The sequence below is a fragment of the Conger conger genome, chromosome 1 (assembly GCF_963514075.1).
Source record: "Conger conger chromosome 1, fConCon1.1, whole genome shotgun sequence".
In the NCBI taxonomy this organism is placed as follows: Eukaryota; Metazoa; Chordata; class Actinopteri; order Anguilliformes; family Congridae; genus Conger; species Conger conger.
The window spans coordinates 68,692,618-68,713,942 of NC_083760.1; the positions used below are offsets into that span (position 1 = coordinate 68,692,618).

At 39.8% G+C, this 21,325-nt stretch overlaps 1 protein-coding gene across 1 annotated transcript in view; it reads right to left on the reverse strand.

The window, feature by feature from the left end:
• Positions 1-358: 358 nt before the first annotated feature.
• LOC133130155 (histone deacetylase 9-like) overlaps positions 359-21,325 on the reverse strand; it is a 111,898-nt gene continuing 90,931 nt past the window's right edge. The window contains 5 exon segments of the mRNA XM_061244510.1: positions 359-497; positions 3,270-3,423; positions 3,708-3,792; positions 9,225-9,358; positions 18,296-18,414. Of these exon segments, the coding sequence (XP_061100494.1) occupies positions 458-497; positions 3,270-3,423; positions 3,708-3,792; positions 9,225-9,358; positions 18,296-18,414 (532 nt within the window). The 3' untranslated portion in view covers positions 359-457.

The window sequence follows — 21,325 nt, forward strand, 5'->3', positions numbered from 1 at the left end:
TGTAACTAGAAAAATAGTCAGTCACCTCCATCACTTTGTAAAGTTACAAAAGACCAGCATGCTGTTTCAAAATGCTTTCATAAGAAAAGAAATGGAGAACGTGCCTCCATGATATTTAAAATGATTTGAAAATTTGAAAAGGTGTTTTGTGTACTTAAAAAAACAAACATATGAAACAGAATATCTGGAGCTATAACGTGTCAGCATTTCACCATGATGAAAGACATATTCCTAATCGAAAGCGACTCCATGCTTGAAATAGCATCCCAAAAAATGACGAGAACCAGAGTTCTGCTTTCATATGTGTTCAAGGAACAAGTGAAACGAGTCCTGTGCTCCGTGTTTACGTTCCGTGCGATGTGCGCCACCCAGGCAGTAGACAAGACACGGATCAGGGTGCCTTCTGGGGATACACAATGATGTCACAGACAGGAAATGGCTGGGAAGACTTGGCACTTCACAGAACTGGCTCTTCGTCCATTGGCTCAGGGGCCGGCCTGTGAAAATAAACAGGCAATCAGAACGCGGTGCAAGAGTACACAATGACATTGTAGAGTTTCATGGATAATAAAAGCTGATTTTTCACTTCTGTGTGATGTTTATTTGTGTTATCCAGTTGTCCATAAATAGAGGCCCTTTTGCAGGAAGTATAAACACACATCAAGTGGAAAAACAGTTTAAATCCAAAGCGATGATTTCAAATGTTCCTGTTTACGTTTGAGCATGTTTGAATAGCTGTATATTTAACAAAAAGTTATGGTTTGAAAAAGAAAGGAGAAAAGATTATTTTCTGAGGGGATAGAAAAAAAGAAAGTATCCTGGTAGAATGTAAACTATTTTACTTTCATGGAAGTTCAGCTCATTTTGCTGTGAAATCGTATACTGGGTTATCCTGCCAGACATCTCCTGCACATGTGGCTATGGTTGGAATGCATTTTTAAATCATATCTAGTCAAAGGAAAGCTGTAAACTGTACATTTTTGAATTAAGCTACACCAAAAATAGCTCTGTTATATTTTACTGAACTTGTGCTTCAAGCCCTGCCAGAGAAATTTGATATGCTGAACACCACAGTAGCTTTTGTGTGTCGCCCAATAAACACATGTATATATAGATATAGATTTGCAGAAGTTGCATGCGAAAAGGGAACATTCTCACTTTGAAAGTGTCCCCCCACACACTGCAAGCAGGGTCTACTATTCTAGGGTTTAAGCGCAGCGGAAAGCAGATCACTAATTCAATATAAATACAGGGGATGGTCGATTTGCATTTAAACACTTGTTTAAGGCACAGACATACTGCAGGCACCCAATTGAACAGGAGTCTAGCCTGGATTCAATCAACATTTGTCCTCAACTTTGACAACATCAAACCATCAAAAGTATCCTGCCAAATTGTGCTTATGAAGGAAGAAAATGCTTGTAATTTAAGGGCAAAGGGTGATTGAACCCAGGATTGTATTGAGGGATGATACAGGTAAGAACCTGCTGACTGAGTCCCTCCTTGGCCAATTCTATGTGTTGCATTATGGGACACTCAGCCACAGTTGGCCCTCTTGTTCAGTGCATAATTCTGGGTTGTAGGAAACAGCCCCTCACTAACAAGACATGCCTTAGCTGGATCTGCCTCCACAGGCATTTCTGATTTTATTTGCAATTTGTTGCACCGCATACTGTATAGCATTAGGGGTAATAGCATATTAAAAATTATTGTAGGTTACACGGACGAATTACAGCAAAATTACAATTTAAAACCAAGAATATAGCAATATAAAGAGAGTCACAAGCTCCCGTAGACGGAGATCAAGCCACATTACTGAAATACCATAATGCATTTGAATAGATCTTGTCCTGTTTACAGTAGCTAGCAATATATTTTCAAAATCCAGCTCTCTCAGAAAAGTAGAAATGTAGGTTTCTAGTTGCACTGCTGGATAGTTAAATGGGAAAGGCATTTCATTATGCTAAATCATTCAGCCTTTAATTAAGCTCTGTCAATGTTTGCACATGCAATTTGAAGAACTGTCTTGTGTCTATATACATAACTGTCTTAAGTCATATAGCTGTAAAGTGTCAACATTTCTGTCTCGGTTCAGCTACACACAGTAGAGAGAACATCCCTCAGAATGTGCTGTGTGACCTTTGAGAACATTTCTTTATAAATTTGGTCAGACTTTGCAAGACATGAATCCACTGAAAATGGATTGGGCCCAAACTCTATTTTTACTTTTGTCCTTTTCAAACAGAATGAATGTAGAGTAATTCTTTATTTATTACACTTTCTGGCTGTGCAGATCATTAATACTTTCCCCCCCACATTTATTTAGTGTTGCCATGTTAAGAATAGTTTCTTTTTTATTAAAATCACTTATTTAAATCTGGATCCTATTAACAGTTCACTCACAATTCATGTTCTATCTTCACTATCTATCTTAACTCTTCGCTACAGAATTGAACAAGCTTAGTAATCAGCAACATCAATTCACCAAATGTTTGTGAAGTTAACGTTTAATGTCAAATATCTATCGAGTCCAATACTTGTTGATTCCCATCTATCATATACTGTTTCTATATCTGATTAACAGAAAATCTGTTGCCTTCAACTGTATTTTCACAGTATAGCTGAAGTTTTGTAGTAACTTATACAGTAGCTGGCTTTTGAGAGCAAGCAGTCCTTTTTAGTGCCCTGCTGTGTGACAACTTCTCAGTTAAGTGATTCCCCTCATGGTGAGAAATGTCATGAGGGGGATCATACAAAGTAATGTCCATCATGTGCAAATATCATTTGTTAAACATCTGTCAGTCAAAAATGCTGAGCGTGTATGAAAACACCATTTATATCAAATCACTGTTGAATACACGGCAGTATTGTTTTAATGTTTTCATTCAAGACATTTGGCACTGTGGGTGTTATAATACTTTTTCAATCGAGTGCAGACAGCACAGGTAGAGAAACAGCAATGAGGAGTAAGTGATATAGAGAGCATTCAGTAACATGGTCTCTCACATATTAACGCATGCAGAGACCAAAGGCATTCTGCCTGGATCTGAACCAGACCTGGATGGCAACATTCTGGGCCCAAGCCTGCTCAGGTGTCAGGTATTGGGATTCGAGTAGATGCCTGCTTTCAGGACTTCTGCATGTGTACCCACAGCATGTCCGCACCTATGTTTGTGGATACTGATATGGTAGACGGCCCTCCCCACGCCTTTGCTATTTCTGTTTTTGAAACCAAAATAAAGTTGACTAAAACCACCTTTATTTCTTACCTGATTTCCTGTGGTTTTGATGAAAGGTTCACATCGACGGAGAGCAGTGACATTGCTCTGACAGCTTCTGTCTCGTCCTTTTCCTGACTCAAGGCTTCAGAGAGTGATAGGTCAACAGTAGGGGAATATCTTTTCAGGCATTTCCAATGCTTGCCTGAAACACAGGACAGAAATGTGAACAGATAACAATATTGCTGCTGCTTCTACGATTGTTTTAGATACAGGATTTGCAGGACAAACTGGAAAGTGTAACACCATGTACAATAGCAAAACTACAAAGGACTACTATAAACAAGCCAATGTTTTTTAGACCACACTTGTTATCATGCAGCACTATATTTTTATACAGCATAGGAAGAGAGACTTTCCTGTAGTCAGTATTTTTGCATCTACCTTAATGGTGGTGAGATCTCTTAAAGGAAGCCAGGGCAGACTCACTGTGAACATGGATGCTCTTTGTGATGGTGCTCACGGCATTTGCATTCGGCTTTGCGTGGAGAACATCCTCAGAGAGGGGCTCCAGCTGAAGAGAGATATAAGCAGAATAACAAGACCTCAATATCAAGATCAAACCCGAGGGCCTTCTGAAAAACAACAGACTAGAGGAGCATGCATGTTCACATGGGCGTCTGTGCACACACACACACACACACACACACACACACACACACACACACACACACGCGCACACACACACACACATACATACACACACACACACGCACATATATGCACAGACATACACACCCACACACACACGCACACATACACACACATACACCTGCACGTGCACACACACACACATAAGCATACACACACGCATGCACACACACGCACACACATACACACGTAACCCGTAAACGTTCTGATTATTCAAAGAGGCCCTCCTAGCCATTGAAAGGAAGAACAGTAAATAGACTTCATCTGTGTTCCATGTGTACAGTGGGATAAAGGGTAAAGTGATGAATAGGATGGAGCAGATAGCTGTACAGCTGTTTTCAGTGTTTGAGATCCTTTTGGCTTTTCTTTCCTTTGTAATGGTCAGTGAAAGTAGAGGTATGTGGATGACTACATCTATTGCTTCTTTCACTTTCACAGCTAGATGACTGACTTCAGAGGTCTCTCTGAATTATGTACAGTGGCCTTGTAATTGAATTAAACAAATCAAATTCCCCCCGAAAAACTAAAAGGAAATATTAATGGCTAAAGACAGAATACGTATTACCATTTCAGTGTATATAAAACCTCACTTGTGTTGTCCTCCTCTGCAAGCACAATGGTCAGTGTGGCTCTAACATTAGATCCTCTCCACCCTCGGGGTAATTAGCCTTCAGTTACACCCCCACCTGCCCTCCCTGGGGGGTGGGCTCTCACTGGGTGCTAAGCCCCGTGCCTTAATTAACCTGTGTCTGCTGGAGCCCCAAAGTGCCACAAAGCCACGCAGTGTGCCCCTGTCCCACACACAGAATCAAAGTGTTGTTCCTCGGTATTACAATGATTCCCTTCTTCCTTTCCTGCCTCGTCTGGAGACTTCATTTGGACTAATTCTGCCTAATCTCAGGCACCCAGGGGCCACTACAGCCCAGCCTCTCTGTGTTTTATCTCAACGTAACACTCACACATTCATTCCCTCCAATTGATCATGATCCACTTAAGCACACCGTTCTCTCTTTTTTCATGCTCTGCAACATAACAATGTCTCATTTATGAGCGGTGCGACACAATGATTCCGTCATATTCATCTGGACCTGCAATATCAGCTTAAAATGTTTTTTGGAGTGATGGTTTTCTTTGACTGTCATTTGTTTATAAGGTATACAATGAAACTTATTGCTATTTTTCCTTTTTTTTTTGCTTAATCACTAGCAAATAAAATTCATATATGATTGTTGGAAGAGCAAGTGACAGAAATAGTTTATCAAACCTAGATAAGCAAATCTGGCATATTTAGTGGCAGTTACAGCCCAACTTTAATAAGTCACCTATAACTGTTGGATTATGAATTTGTCGTTTATGATATCAGCGCTCTGCCAAGTTCTTTTTTTTTCTGGCAGCTCACTTCATACAAAATTATGTTTAATTCTTCATGCATATTTATTTTATTAAGAAAGTTTCCCTGACAGAAATCCCACTGCAGCACATTTTAAACACACGTGCTAACTCTGTTTCCTATCAAAACACATTCCACTGAGTCCTTTCCATGCAGTCGCATGGGTAGCAGTAGCTAGTACCCTGTGGATGGACGTGGACTGCCATCTGATATTCATCCCGTTTCCATTGTGTGGCACAGGAAATTGAATTGGTGTTTCACATTTATCCCCATTTCATTGGCACGTCTAACATTCTATGCTGATTTCTCAACTCTTGGAAATGCTCTGGGCCGTTTGTCTAATGAACATGAACGATACTTATCCAAATGACTTAGACCCAGGGAAAGTGCTTGGCTCACATCAGATACCATAAGTGATCTAGTTGGTCAGAACTTTACCTGAGGTTATATTTTATATGGTGGTAACAGTCACGTTTTCTTCATTACAATCCTGCATATTTTATATTCCTGTTTAGTTTTTCAATTGTGAGTATTTACAGTTATAAAAATGATGATCACATCTATGGGAATTGTCCCTGAAGCTCAAGTCAGTTTTACTGACAGATGGCATACTTCCGTCATGCTCATGAATCATATATCATCGTTTTATCATAAGATTTATCAAAACCTACGGCAAATATGGACAGGCCGGTGGGCACAGCTGCTGACAAATGGCCAGGAAAAACAATGAAACCATTAAACAAAGAACCAGCAAAGTGTTTGGGGATTTTAGTCTCCAGCACATGAATAAACATGTTTGACAAACTGCAGAGCACTTCAGCAGAGCTCTGTTCTCACCTTTGTAATTTGAGTTTGGTGCAAATTTGGAGTGCAATGCAGCCAAAGCAAATCTAGACACGTTTTACACCAAAGCTCTGCCTCTTACATTTATTTGTAAATCTGAAGAAGAAGAAAATGAGTGATAATTTGCATATTAATCAATGACAAAAGTGGCTTTAATGGAGAACACAGTGTTTGTCCAGCTATATATACGGTGACCAGATGAGAGGTGAATAAAGGAGAATGCCATCGCAGACAGGGAAATTGGGATCACGGACTGCAGGGGGACTTTTGAGTCAAAGCTTTGGAGGCATTGGGTCCATTCTCTTTAATTCACTCTAATCATCAGGGCCAACTGCGTCCTGATGGTGCCTTTGTCTGGAGAGATGCTCATAAATCGGGCTGTCTGGTCACCCTAACTATGCAGTGCTGAATGAACTAGCAGATGCTTCCTCAGTTCTCAGTTAATTCCTTGTAATAGTGAGTTTAAAGTGGTAGTTTATAGGCATCTAGGGTTACTGCATAAAAATGACAACATACAGAAAGTTCTAGATTGGAGGTAAGTTAGGCAAAGTAGGGCCCAATTAGCTGCTATGCACTCAGGGTGTCCAGGTAAACACTCCCTAGTGTTCATTCTGAAAGTGCTTCAACTTCTTTAGAAAAAGCTCAGAGAAGTTTATTCAGCAACAGTGTACTGGAAAATGACTCATTTATTACTCAAGGACAAATCATTGTGGCTTTGCTTTCTGAAAGCATCTACAAGGTTTCTACACATAGGTGTCATATTACTAGCCCAGCTGAAATAATATTAATAAGAATAATAATACAAATAAAATTATAATCATAGAAATTATGAAAAAAGAATTGGAAAATCCATGCCTAATTTGTCCATGTCAGACATAAGGTCCCTAGACTTATTTGAACCAAGTGCTTGTGAAACAGCTTGCTAGCGTGTTATGAGCTGTTCTGTGCAACAGAGCATTGAAATGCCATGTCAAACAGGACACCAGAGGGTTGTGGAGGTTTGATTTACTGACTGTAGTCATAAATACAGAGATAAAGGATCTCTCTGCCAACCTGTCCTTGAAATCATGATGGAGTCTCATTTTATGTCTATGGAATTTACTTGTCGCAAGAAGGCAGCAGGTTCAGGTCTCAGAGATGAGGCCTTGCTGTTGGACTATAAGCACTATTGAGGTATACAGGCTGCGTTGCTTCAGTGAGTGTTCAGGCGAAAGTGTAAATATACTTGATAAGCAAATACATTGTAGTTAGGTTTTAAAGGAGAGGCACTCCATTGTATAAAATGCAAGTCAGAATTAACATAGAACACAAACACTGGGCATAGATGACCTATAGTCAGCATTCACTAAAATGATCTGTCATTAAACATCTGTCCAGTGTCAATCCGTAATTTTGTCATATTAAAAATCACACATTTGAAACCTTCTCACAACAGCATTTTTATAGTATTATCAATGAGATGTGTTTGCCTTCTTAAACTGCTCCCTTATGCTTGGTGTCAGGTGCGACGTTCCCACCGGATATACAAATTTGCTGGCACGTACTGTAATGAGCTAAGAGCTCGAGATTTGCCCAAGGTCTGACGCATGCACAGAACGTTGCATGATAAATGTGGAACTGCTTGAGTATAAAATGCAAAAACTGTCTTTAACATTACGTTTGTTGTTGCTAAATATTACCGGCTCTGGCGACATTGTATGCGTTCTCTAGACAGTCTTCTGCCTCTAAACGCCCTGAATTATCTGAATTATCTCCTAAGAAAAAACTAACTAACTTGATGAGGTCCTAGAAAACAGCTTTGTTTCCTTCAATAGAATTGTTGTATTTGGAGTGTGAAAATGAACCACCAGTGACCACAGGTGTTTCAAAATCCTCCAAAACTGAAAAAAATACAGATAGACACTTTAATTTTGACTTGAAATTAGACACACTTACACATTTGTTTCGCTAACTCAGTTTGGCAAGTCAAAGTGATATATAAAACTGTGAAGATAAATAAACACTCGTTTTCAATTGGCAGTCAGAATTATCCCAGCCTGCGTGAAACGCTGTGTGGATGTGTTGGGCGGCTGTGTGGATGTGTTGGGAGACCGCGTGGAAGTGTTGGGATACCGTGTGGAAGTGTTGGGAGACCATGTGGGCATGTTGGGCGACCGTGTGGGCATGTTGGGTGACCTTGTGAGCATGTTGGGTAACCGTGTGGGCATGTTGGGTGACCGTGTGGGCATGTTGGGTGACCGTGTGGATGTGTTGGGCGACCGTGTGGGCATGTTGGGTGACCGTGTGGATGTGTTGGGTGACCGTGTGGATGTGTTGGGCGACCGTGTGGGCATGTTGGGTGACCGTGTGAGCATGTTGGGTGACCGTGTGGGCATGTTGGGTGACCGTGTGGGCATGTTGGGTGACCGTGTGGATGTGTTGGGCGACCGTGTGGGCATGTTGGGTGACCGTGTGGATGTGTTGGGTGACCGTGTGGATGTGTTGGGCGACCGTGTGGGCATGTTGGGTGACCGTGTGGATGTGTTGGGCGACCGTGCGGGCATGTTAGGTGACCGTGTGGATGTGTTGGCGACCGTATGGGCATGTTGGGTGACCATGTGGGCATGTTGGGAAACCGTGTGGGCATGTTGGGTGACCATGTGGATGTGTTGGGTGACCGTGTGGATGTGTTGGGCGACCGTGTGGGCATGTTGGGTGACCGTGTGGATGTGTTGGGCGACCGTGTGGGCATGTTGGGCGACCGTGTGGATGTGTTGGCGACCGTGTGGGCATGTTGGGTGACCGTGTGGGCATGTTGGGAGACCATGTGGATGTGTTGGGCGACCGTGTGGGCATGTTGGGTGACAGTGTGGGCATGTTGGGCGACCGTGTGGATGTGCTGTCGACCGTGTGGGCATGTTGAGCGACCGTGTGGATGTGTTGGCGACCGTGTGGGCATGTTGGGTGACCGTGTGACCGCCTGCGTGCTGCCGTTCACTCGCGCATGCTTCCTGTCTGCCTGTCACTGTCGCGTCGCTGCGGGAGCCCTCGCTGGCGTGGAGCAGTGACTCACGGCGTTTTACCTCATTTCCCAGCAGTGCGTTGACGCAGGCCTCTGACGCATCGCAGATGGCGCCCAGGTCGTGTCCCCCTTCCAGCGCCAGGACCAGGCGGCCCCGGGACACTTGCATCAGCTGCCGGGTCAGATGACTGAAGCCTAGAGGAAAGGTCGGGTCCCATAAGAGTGGGCTTTGGGTTCAGTGCATGTCCATATTTCACAGAGGATACCCAGGCCAACGTTAGCATTGTTTGTGTGGAGCTGTGAACTTAACGAGAAGTCGTTTGCAATAATACACAATGACTGATGCCAGTATGTGCCGCTGCTTTCTTGAATCCTCTGATCTGCGCACTTTACAATTCAAATTTTAAAACAGCAAACAGCAGTTTCATGAGAATTACTGCCCGCTTCAGATTAACATAAGAGAAAATACACTGAAGATATAACTTTACAACTTTTTTAACTGTCATCAATGAAAATAAATTTTATTTAAGCATCAAGTATAAAGTTAAGAATAGAAAGAATTCATATATTTTAATGATATCATATATCACATATATTTATTGTGAAAGTAGAAATACATAAATGTGTATGGATTATAATGTCAGTTCTTCTGGAAATGTGTCATCCCTATTGAAGCTTGAAACACCCTTTGTACCTTTGAGGTTCATATACCTAGTGTAAATTAAATATGTTACATTGAGGTCTGGCCTTTAAGTAAGATTCAAGATTGTCATCGTATTAACAGCCCTGTAACTAATAATGTCCTGTATTGCGCCATTAAAAGACTTATCTTCTACAAAAGGGTGATTATCAGAATTTACTGTATGTGAAGGAATAGTTATTTGCAGAGTTTTATTGTTATCTGACGTAAACATAAGTTCTTCCATGTGTCCAATGCTGACTGTTCAGTACTGAGACATGCAAGCAGTTTGGCCAATGAGAATGCTTCATACAGAACAGCTGCATGTTCAGAGTTCACTGGCCCTCACTGACAGATAAAACATATTGACATGGCAGCATCAATAAAGAGTGTTAATACCACATTTTAACGTCAATTTAACATGACTAGTGGCCATGTGAAGAGTATTATTATTATTATTATAGTTATTATTATTGTTATTATTATTATGCGAGCATGTATTTAACAGTCCTTTTTATTTACACAGCGCATTTTTAACTTAATTTATTTTACATTATTTGTGCTAAAACAGTTTAGTGGAGGTAAAATTCCACTTTATTTTTTTTATGCCGCAGCCTAGCATTAAAATGTTTTAAAGAAGCCACATTTCTCCACTTGTGACTCATGGTTTGCTCAGTTCGTGCGTTTTGCAGAAACGTTTGGTTTGGCATTCCCGATCTAAAGACTGCCCTGCTTTACACTCCACACAAACCTTCCTGCGATATGTTCAGTTTGAGACTGCATTTCACATTATTTCCAGTAAAAAGAACAGACCTGTGTCATATATTTAAATGTTATGCTATTTGAAATAGTTTTACACATTGGTACATTTTTTAAACATTTAAAACAACATCTATTTTTGTCATTATTCAGAATATAATAATTTGTTCACAAGGCGGTAATGAAAAAGGGATCTGCAGGAGTGTTTTACTGCGAATGGGTCAAATTATTGAAAATAGATTTTTGGTTTTTTGTCAAGGCCTTCGGAAGAATAGAATTGAATATTTTTGCCAACATTTTTGCTTTCATCAACGGATATTGAAAACATCAATTTGTTTTTCAAAAATCTGAAGTTTCTAAATGTCATCATCACAATAAGCAATATACAGCTGGATATTTGTTAAGCATTAAGCTTTAATAAAGAACACATGGGTATAACACTACATAACAACAACCCACAAATATCAATTGTTTTACTTATCAATTAGCACTGCTTTCTTCATAGAGTCTTCCTCTTTTCTATATGGAATTTTTGCAGTAGTCAAACTGGGAATGAACATGCCTCCATAGGAGAACATGGCTTTTCCCCAAAAGGACATCAACAAGCTAACCTTTTCCAGATGAGGCCCATGTTTAATGCATGTGAAATATAAATATTCATGAAACTAAAATGGCCACAGTCTAGATCCAATCAAAAGAGAAACGAAAAGCCCAACAATGACAATGTCAATGCCTTCGGTGGACATACAGCACACTTGTCTTGTTTGCCGTGAGTGCTCGCAGTGCCAAATATTGTGGAAACACATGTGAAATGCGTGCAATACAGCAAGTCAGAATAATCTGAAATGAAGTTGCCTCGTTGGACTCTGATCGCATTTTATATTCAAAAGAATTGAGTCTGATGTTTTTTATCAACGGGTTCAGAAAGAGGAAAAACTCATGAGTGTGTCATGAGTGTGATCAATAGCAATCAATTAGTATGATGATACCCATGCAAACACAGAATCCAAACATTTCTAAGCCAGATGCTATAGAAATAAATCAGTAAAGATTTGAGCTCGGTCACTATTTTGTGTGTGTGTTATTAAATTACTTGAAGGCTGATTAGCATAACCTGTTTTATTTATCAATATGTAAATGAGTGTCAAGATGAACAAATAATTATTTTATGAATAAAACATGTCTAACATTTTCGACATGTTGCCTAATTTATATATGCATTAATACACACTAAAATGTGACAAATTTCTTCATACGTATATTATACAGCACTGGTGTAAATATGTACTGTATGTATATTTCTTGCAAGACTTTTTTAGAGATAGCATCATTATTATCATCATCATATCATATTCACATTTATAACAGCAGATCTGTACATGTAAATTCACTGTTAACCAGCAATTTGCCTGTTTGAATCCTGGGAGGAAACACAGTAATGTTGCCCCCATTTGCAATGCACACAGTTTAAATCAGTTCAATAAGTATTCAGCTATACTGCTAATGTGTAAATGGTCATTTTTAAAGCTGTCTAATGATGAAATATCAGGCACTACAGAACAATGAGTTAATGACACAGATGTACTATATGTTAATAGTGTTTAATTAATGGTTTATTAATTATTGTTTAATATAGTGTTTGTAATATGTGTAAGTTTAATATTGTGACAATTTCTAAATAATTAATAGTTATAAAAAACACTTCAAGGCAAATGAGTGATGATAGCATATTGGTAACAGCCCCTGTATTTTGTAAGCAGACCTAGCAGAGGTCTAATGCCAAAGTTTATTGCAAAGTGCAATTTTTGGATGGGAATGACAAGACAACAGACTAATAGGAATGATGAGTACTGCAAATTCATACTTTTCTGATAATATGTTGTTATCTCAAGGGAATTCTATCTTACTCTATTTCAAATAAAAGATTAAGTCTTTCAGTTCTTCACCAAATAACAAGTTAACTAAAGTCAGGTTAGGCTGTTCACACAGTGTTATGAATAACTGCATTACACAAAGGAAATTTCAGATTTTCCATTCCAGCCTTTGTTGATAACAAAGAATAATGATTTATTTATTTTTGTATTTTTGTTGTTTTCTTCCACTGCAGTGTATGCCAAAACACTATTTTGATATGCTGAGCTACATTCCACAAGTCCTATGCACAGGTCCATGCCCCCGATTGACCATTGTATAATAAAGACCATTAAACAGGAGACCAACCATTCTCCCCTTCTTTTTATTCTGCTGTCAATGCCACAGGGTAGTCGTGTTTACAATATCCTAATGCTCAATTCAAATTAAGTTTGATTTACAGTAATTGACTATAAACACTAGGGGGTCTACGGAACAAGGCAATGGGAAAGAGCAGGCGTGTGAACTGATGGCTCTGTTGGGGCTATCAGCCTAAAGTGAAGTGTGTTTAGATCTCAGAAGTGGAACCTAAACACACGTCCAAACCCAGAAACCCATACTGTCTATGAGGCCATTTTGGAGCAGTATTCTCCCTGACAAAAAGTATCATAGTTTGCAGCACTGAAAGGGGGAAAAGAAGTATTCGCACAAGGAATGATTTTTACATGCTTCTCATATGATTGTTATGACAACTATGGTTCCTTGTCTTTTCACAAAAGGCCTTTGTTTCATGTACGTGACTTCCATGATTATAAACAATCCAGGATTATTTTACACACCTTATATCAAATTATTTTGTTTATTGAACTCGAGTTTACTCATTTCATGAATATTAATAACAATGTGGTTAGTCAATCTAGCCTTGAGTCATTATGAAAAATTTCTCTCTGCTATAAAAGGAATTGCATGCACAAACTGGATCACGCCTATTATATGCTTTATATACATAGACACAAAGCGGCCTTCTGCAGGATCGCACAACACATTGAAATTGATGAAAGCAATATTTCTTAGAACTCATAATGTATAATAATGTAACTTCTTTGTCTTTTTTTATTTTGTTCTGGGGTTATAGATCACTAAATTATTTTCATTTTCGCATATTTCTCACCTCTAAAGTGGTGGCAGTTTGGCAGAGAGGAGGCCTGGCAGAGAATTACAGATAGATTAAATGTGTAAGACCTGTATTCACTTTAAAGTGGCTCATTTAGTGCTGCTACATTTTAAAGCAATGGTAAGCCCTGAACATGTGGACTCTTATACTTCCTGATAATGACGACATACTGAAACATAAAATTATATTATTTTTAATGGCTTCCCAGGGCATGTGACAGCAGCTACTGTACAAAAGGACCTGGCAGCAGGTCAAAGCCAAATGTAAAAATATATTAAAAAGACAGAGCCTCTTTAATTCAATTCTACATTTTCTGCTAGGTAATTAAGCATTTTTAACCTCCCAAATCTGTCCTAATGTAGCCAACAAGGAAGCTGTTAGCCCCGCCTTCACCCATGCTGAGTAGCTTTTGCTGCAGCACAACACCGACTCGCCATTGGTGGACACCATCTCCAGGCACAGCTGCTCTCAACCAATGGCTGGATGCTACAGCTCCTAGTGGTAGGTGCAGTTCATCCTTCATTACCTCAACATTTCCCCTTAGCTAATTCTACCCCACCCTCCTCCCAATGCACAGTGACAGGTCATTATCTCACCCTCCTACATACTCCAGAGAGTGGAACTATGTAATGTGTAGGTTATTTTTACAGGACCCAGCAGTTCCCAGGAGAGAGCCAATTCAGCTGGTCATGCTACTGGGGGGAGAACATTTGGAAATGCTATAAAAACATTTATTAGTGATTATATAAACATTACCATTGTGAAACCCTCTTCAAATGATATCAAATTCACCTGCAACTGCACATAGTTGAAACCTTCCTTAATAGAGGAACACACTGATATTCCTGATCGCTCATCAATTTCTAATTTTATTTCTTCTTAAATTTTGGCTTCAGCCATGTTTCCATTTCCTCAACTTTACAACTGTATTTATTGCGTAATCTTGTATCCTGTTCCGATGTATTTGTTTTATTTAGTTTTTATTCTCGTCCTCAAATGTGAAGCACTTCGCTTTCCATTTTATATATGATAGGTGCTATAAGAATTATTGTATTTTTAGCCTCTCAAGCAGCATTGAAAAATGTGCAGGTGCAAGGAAGCACAGTCTAATACAAAGTGCCTGTGTTCCTGTGAAGGCCCATCCACACCAAGAACTATAACTAACAATAACGATGTGAGCATCCACACTGCTGAACGGTAATGTTCTGAAAATAGTCACTGGACTGTCATGTCTTTGTGTAATGCCATTTTACACATGGTGCCCTGTAAATTTGGGCAGTGTTTTATTGTTCATGGAGCTGGAAAAGATCGCTCTGAAAGAGATTCCAATGATATCGTTCATCACTGTCGTTGTCGTTGTGATTTGGACTCTGGCATCTACTTGAGTCCACTTGAACAAATTTTAAAACAACATTTTTATTGCTTAAGAGTCTGTCGCTCCAGTCTGGTTACTTGTGAACTTGCTTTGTGAAACCAAAAACCCTGGGTTTATCCAAAAATGTCAACAAACTAATCAGGTTAACTCACTTGGGCAAGTACATGAAACGAGGCCCAGTTCTTTAAATTACATTAGTGTATGATTAAGAAAAGCCTCTCAAAAAGCATAATTAGGGTAACAGTTACTGATTGTTGAACGTGACATTGTTACCCATAAACTTACAGAAAATAATGCTCTGGTTAAAAAGGCAGGAAGTCATGAAGGGTTGGAGGTGAAAGTGTGTTATCACTTAGCAAAACACTTTGCGATTTGAGCCCTTAATACCATAGTGTCCTGTGTCCATTTGTACACAGATCTCTCCAGGAAGCTACTCAGGATCCACGTGCCTCTCCTTCCTTATGGTTGCGAACACTTAAAGGCTGACTTATCTGTGTCCCCGATCGGCGTATCACCAGGGTGCTGGCACCGGCGGACAGGATGGAAAACCTGGCCGTTTGGGACCGTGGTGCTAAATCAAGTTCAAAGCGGGCTGTGGCATGCTCCGAGATATAGAGTTACACTGGGGCTGTCATAAAATACCCAGGGTGCTTTGTGTTTAGTCAACCCATAGATGCCCTTTTGAAGCTCCCATCACAGTGTGACCATTGACAGGCTGGCAGGCGCACCGGACAGTGGATATCATCATGGTGATCAATCCCATAATCCATGAGCATTTCTGACGATGGAAAACACATATTTTCAGTTATACTGAGAAGCACAGAATAATTTTGCATTGTAATGTGGAACAACTTCAACTTTATATTTATTGAAATGAACAAATGTCTAACACTCTATTAGTCATTTGTACATCATTACAGTTGTTAGAGTCAATCCCCCTCTGATTTCATTTCCCTATTCTCTACAGAAGTAACATTTTACAGTCAATTATAAGAAGTGTGTTGTAATTTTCAACAGAAATATAGCTACTTTCCAGAAAATTCCAAAGAAGTGAGCACTAGGTTCCACCCTGGCTGTATCAACAATCTCAACTCATCACTTACTAATCAGAGTGGCCATTCCCCAAGAAAGTATTAAGTGTAGATTATGATAAGCCTCAAAAAGTAAAGGCCAACCCCCCCAAACCCTTAAGCCTAAAGGTGGCACAGTGTTTAGCAATGCTGCCTGCCAAGAAGGAGGTTTGGGGTTCAGTGAGTCTCTCTGCGTGGTTTGTTCTCTGCATGTTGACATGGGTTTCCTCTGAGACCTCCCCCCACAGTCCAGAGATACTGTATGACGCAGGTCATTGCTGTAAATTATTATTTGGCCTGTAGCATAGTGGTAAGGTAAATGACTGGAACACGCAAGGTCGGTGGTTCTAATCCCGGTGTAGCCACAATAAGATCCGCACAGCCGTTGGGCCCTTGAGCAAGGCCCTTAACCCTGCATTGCTCCAGGGGAGGATTGTCGCCTGCTTAGTCTAATCAACAGTATGTCGCTCTGGATAAGAGCGTCTGCCAAATGCCAATAATGTAATGTAATAATGTAATTTGTTCTAAATTAACCCTTGTGTTCAAATTAAGGTAAAATCCTAACGCAAACCTAAGAGTTAAAAGATATTTTGTTAAAAATGATGAAAATAGGAAAACTACACTGCATATAACCCAAAAATGTTCAGTCAGCTAACAGAAAAGCAGTTTTAATACTTCAAATGAATAGAGGATAAAGAGTATATATATATATATATATAGGTGACAGAGCAACATGCAAGTGTTTTAATGATTTTATGCAATTAAAACACCTCATTTTGGGTAAAATTTTGAGTAAGTGAAAGAAGGATAATGAAATCCTGAAGCCCTGACAGCCTCACAGGGGGTTGTCACCAGGTAAGATGGGGGAGGGGGCGGAGCAGAGTCTCACAGATTAAAACACATATGGTCACTAATCGCCCCATGCGGCTCAAAGGACAACAACAAACAGCATGGAGCCTCCCCTCCCCTGGCCGGTCCCGGGCCTGATGGAGGGCCATCCTGAGGGTTACTAGGTCTCTGTGGCATGTTTTTGAAGTCCATGATCGTGAAAAGCTCATGTTAGAATACGGTTACAGATAAGAGGTGTTTGTTTAGAAAAAAAAAAAGACAACGGTCTGCCAAATGCTTTGATGCTTCACCAGGGAGTCCCAAATCCTTGCAAGCTCCCCCCTCCTCTCTGTGTTGAGTTTTTATTACCCTATTTAACGCTTTTTAAGCCCTTTCTCCCTTGGCATTACACAAAAAGTCCAGATCTGATGCCTTAACTTGTTTACATAAACAAAAGATAAAAATGATAATAAGTCTATTGCAGTTTTTCGAGTTTTAAAAGTTGACAATGGGAGAGTTGCCTCGCATGTTTGTACAGTACAGAGGGATGTGTTTTTTACCCTGACAAATAAAACTGGATCTGAGGACAATAATAATATTTTCATTGTTATTTATAACCACACAGTACAGCATGAATATTTTGCAAATATATTTTATTTGGTACTAATTTTGTTTTAGTCACTTGATTATTTAACATCTCGGTGTTGTTAATTTCTGTAAATGTCTCTATTGCATAGACAAGTTAGTATCAATAAAATATAATGATTGTTATTATCTACTATGAAATTCAAAGAGGGGTTTAACCCCTCTTTGATTTAACCCAGAGCACACAGGGTAAATGATCAAGCAAAATGTGAAAAACATTGTAGGCTCTATTTTAACTATACCATTAAAATGGTTAAAATTGGCATACCGAAGAAACAACGCTCACTGACTACGTAGAGCACAATGCATTAGAAATGACATCAGTGGGACTGCGCTGAGATCGCTGCAATTTCTCTATTAACTCTCTCCGTTTACAGGGCACCCCTAAACGTGTTCCTGAATATTGGCAGCTGTTCTGTATTTGCATCAAAATGCTTTAGCGCTGTTGTAACGACTGTTGAATCTTAACCCTGTTGGTTAGCATGCCATCGCAGCTCCATTGCATTGAGGAGTAAAGTTTTATTTTCTTATAATTAACCTGCTAGGTAAACATGCTTATTCCCGGTATATTTCCACCAGAATGAATTTATGTCAGAGCAGAGGATATTTACTAAAACAGTTCCAGTTAAGCACTTTCACTTTGTTCAAACATACAACAGCAGTGTTGCCCCGGTGAACGGCACAACCACAACCCTCTGGTTACCGCACTGCCACTGATTACAGTGGAACAGCATAAATAAAGGGCACCTACATTTGGCCGTGACTTTGTATCCGCCCAGCGGTGGTTCATGACCCTCCATGGCATCAAACCCGGCTGATACCAGCACCACATCGGGATCAAACTCGTGGGCGAGCGGGATGATTATCGTCCTAAGAGAGAAGAAGATGAAAGCATTGTGGTAAAAGCAAAACAGGCCTCACGTGCGAGTACAGTAAGAAGGAAAAAGAAAGAAAGGGCATAATGTATTTCTTTGAGTTTTAAGTTCAATGTTTTTTCGATAATCTTCACGACTAGAGGTTAGTACTTTAATTCAGAATTTTTTTTTTTTTCTTTCAGCATACTCATCTTTTGGTCTTCTTAAATACCCAACAGCACAATGAAATTATCCTTCAGAAATAAGGAATAAATATGATAAAATTATGGAAACTATCATGAGATGGGTTTCTTTTAACATAACAGTCCTGTAATCCCACAGTTCTTTTTACCTTCCTTGTTTATTCCAGTACTGCATAACATTCCCTTTAAACAGAGATAAAAGACCACATGACACTCCTCATTGGTTACTGTAGGTTGATATCAATCACAATCTGGTCATGTTCCACGGTCACGCTGCTGTTGCACCCAACGGTCTGGTGCAGAGGACTGTGTGGACCGGACTGTGGTGTAACAGGGGACGCTCAGGCGAGTGTGGTCCAGCCAAAAGCCCTGTAATTAGGCATTTAGCGCTACAGCATGAAGTGGTCATTACTATGGAGTGGCCTGATAATGAGGGCTTTTTTCCTGCGCTACACTACATTAACTCTCCTCTATGGCCGCGGGCTATGTCTGTGTAGGACTGTGGGAAATACAACTGTCCTTTTAGTGCATCGTACTGTAACATTCTGTGCAATTAGTAAGTTATCCATGAACAAGGACAATCATAAATAAATACAAATATAAATCAATTCAAATTTCAGCTATCAGTTTCGGATGTCACTGCAAGCCAGTTGTTTCCAGAGTGTGCTGTTACATATATGAGGTAAACATATTTACAAAATTTCAGGCCAAAACAAAAAAGAATCAGATGAATAGAAGTTATATATTAATGACAGAAAATCATTCTATAAAAATGTAGGGGGAGCCATAAAGTATGAGGCCAAAACAAAAATGTATACAAATGTGTTTTTCTTCATTGAGCACAGGAGGTAACACACATTACTTATTAAATAAAAACATAATGAAAACTCTGCTTTGTACTACAATGTAATGCATCTTGTAGAAACAGATATGATCTGGATCATTTCAGGAGATGCTTTGAGAGTCTAACTCTTCTCAGAGAGTTCTCAGAGTGTATCTTTCTTCAGTTAATTGCTTTGTTTGTTTATGCTTTGCCGTGTAATTCCCATCAGAACAGTTTTCCCTTTGTCTGTAAAGCCGTAAGATAAATGTCTTTGAGGAGTTAAGTTGCTGTGAAATGTTGTGGGCGGTAATTTAATGCAACTCATTTGGATGCAAAATGTGGAGGCAATCATATGTGTGAGCGTGTGAGGTAACGGTGGAGCGATGAGGTGTTGGGCTGTCCTGAGGACTGAGAGGGAAGGGTCATGAAGAATGAGTTCAGAAATGCAGCTGATGCTTTCTTTCATGGTTCTTCTTTCTTTTACCGTTCTTCTGTAAATGTAAATCACATCAATTCCTATGTCACTAACATCTGCACGAACCCTTTAAGATCAAAATAAATCCCACAAGAACTTGATTGCAGTTTTGGCTTTTTTCCATGTTAGTATCTCAACATAGATCACCATGGTGAATGGCACATCTACAGAAACTAAAACGGCAAAAACATGAAATGTCACGTTGCAAGCCCTGCTTTTGTTGTTGTTTTTAGATATCTGCCACACTAATCATGACTCAAGAAGTTAGACATTTCTCAGTTGTTCCGTATTTTTATCCTCCCTGCTGAGATCTTTTTTCTTTGTCTTAAAGTGAATTATTTTGGTTTCCCTCACATGACCTTTAACCCCTGGCCCAAAAAGAGGCGAATGTCGACAGAACATATAATGGCTCCTTTCCTGTGCTGTAAAGTCGGCAGTAAAGCGTGGTAATTAAGGTAACCACAGCAACTGAGCCCAGCGGGCCAGTGGGGTAGTGAACACTTTCAGAACTTCAAACGATATCAAAGTGGCGGACTACTAGGCCCGGCAGAGTGGCCCTGGTTTGAATTAAAGCTCCACTTCCACACGCACTCTTCAAATTCAAGCTCAACAAGGAGGAGAAGGAAAAAAAGGAAAAGAACTGGCCGGGACCCTGTCTTCTGGATTTCATTAGACTCAATTATCTTATCTGTTTCATCTCACTCATGACCCAAGGGCTGGCAGTCAGTGTGGCAGGTCCATGGCCATTTGAGAAAGCCTGCAGCTAGCCAAAGGCCTGTGGACCAGGTCATTAAAATACTCTTGCCCCCTGCCTCTAGTGATTGAATATTTTTATGCTTGGTAAATAATTTTTCCATTCTCCACCCTAGGGCCTGAAGGTCTGAAAAACATGCACATTATTTTGTTTGTCAAAGATGTTGGTCATTTTTTTATTTTTGACTGGGCTTCTGGATTTCCTTTCATGGTTTATTTTTCATTTTTCCTAAAAAAAACTATGAAAAACGATTCAACTTTTCATATGGATCTGAGCTTTATAGATTTGCCCACCATCACTGGAATGGTGTAAATACAATGATGAAGTTGATCTGTATTCCCTCAAAATGTGCCCACAAACTATTTTCCTGAGAAACAATTGATTGACTGGATTTATAGTTATTATCTAACAAGCTTGCAATTTGTTGGGGTAGAATTATATATTATTAGCAAACGACATACCATACTAACATCATGGTACCATTAATTTGAGCTATTTTATGCTGCTAACTTGGACCATAAATGTTTGCACCGGTACTTCACATGCATATTCACCCATTTGCTAGCTATGCCAGTCCAGTCACTCCTGATGTCTGCTTGTAGTCCATCTGTACTGCTTCCTCCCAATTACTCTATTTACTGCTTTTGTGCATTCCCTATAGAGAAGCCCCAC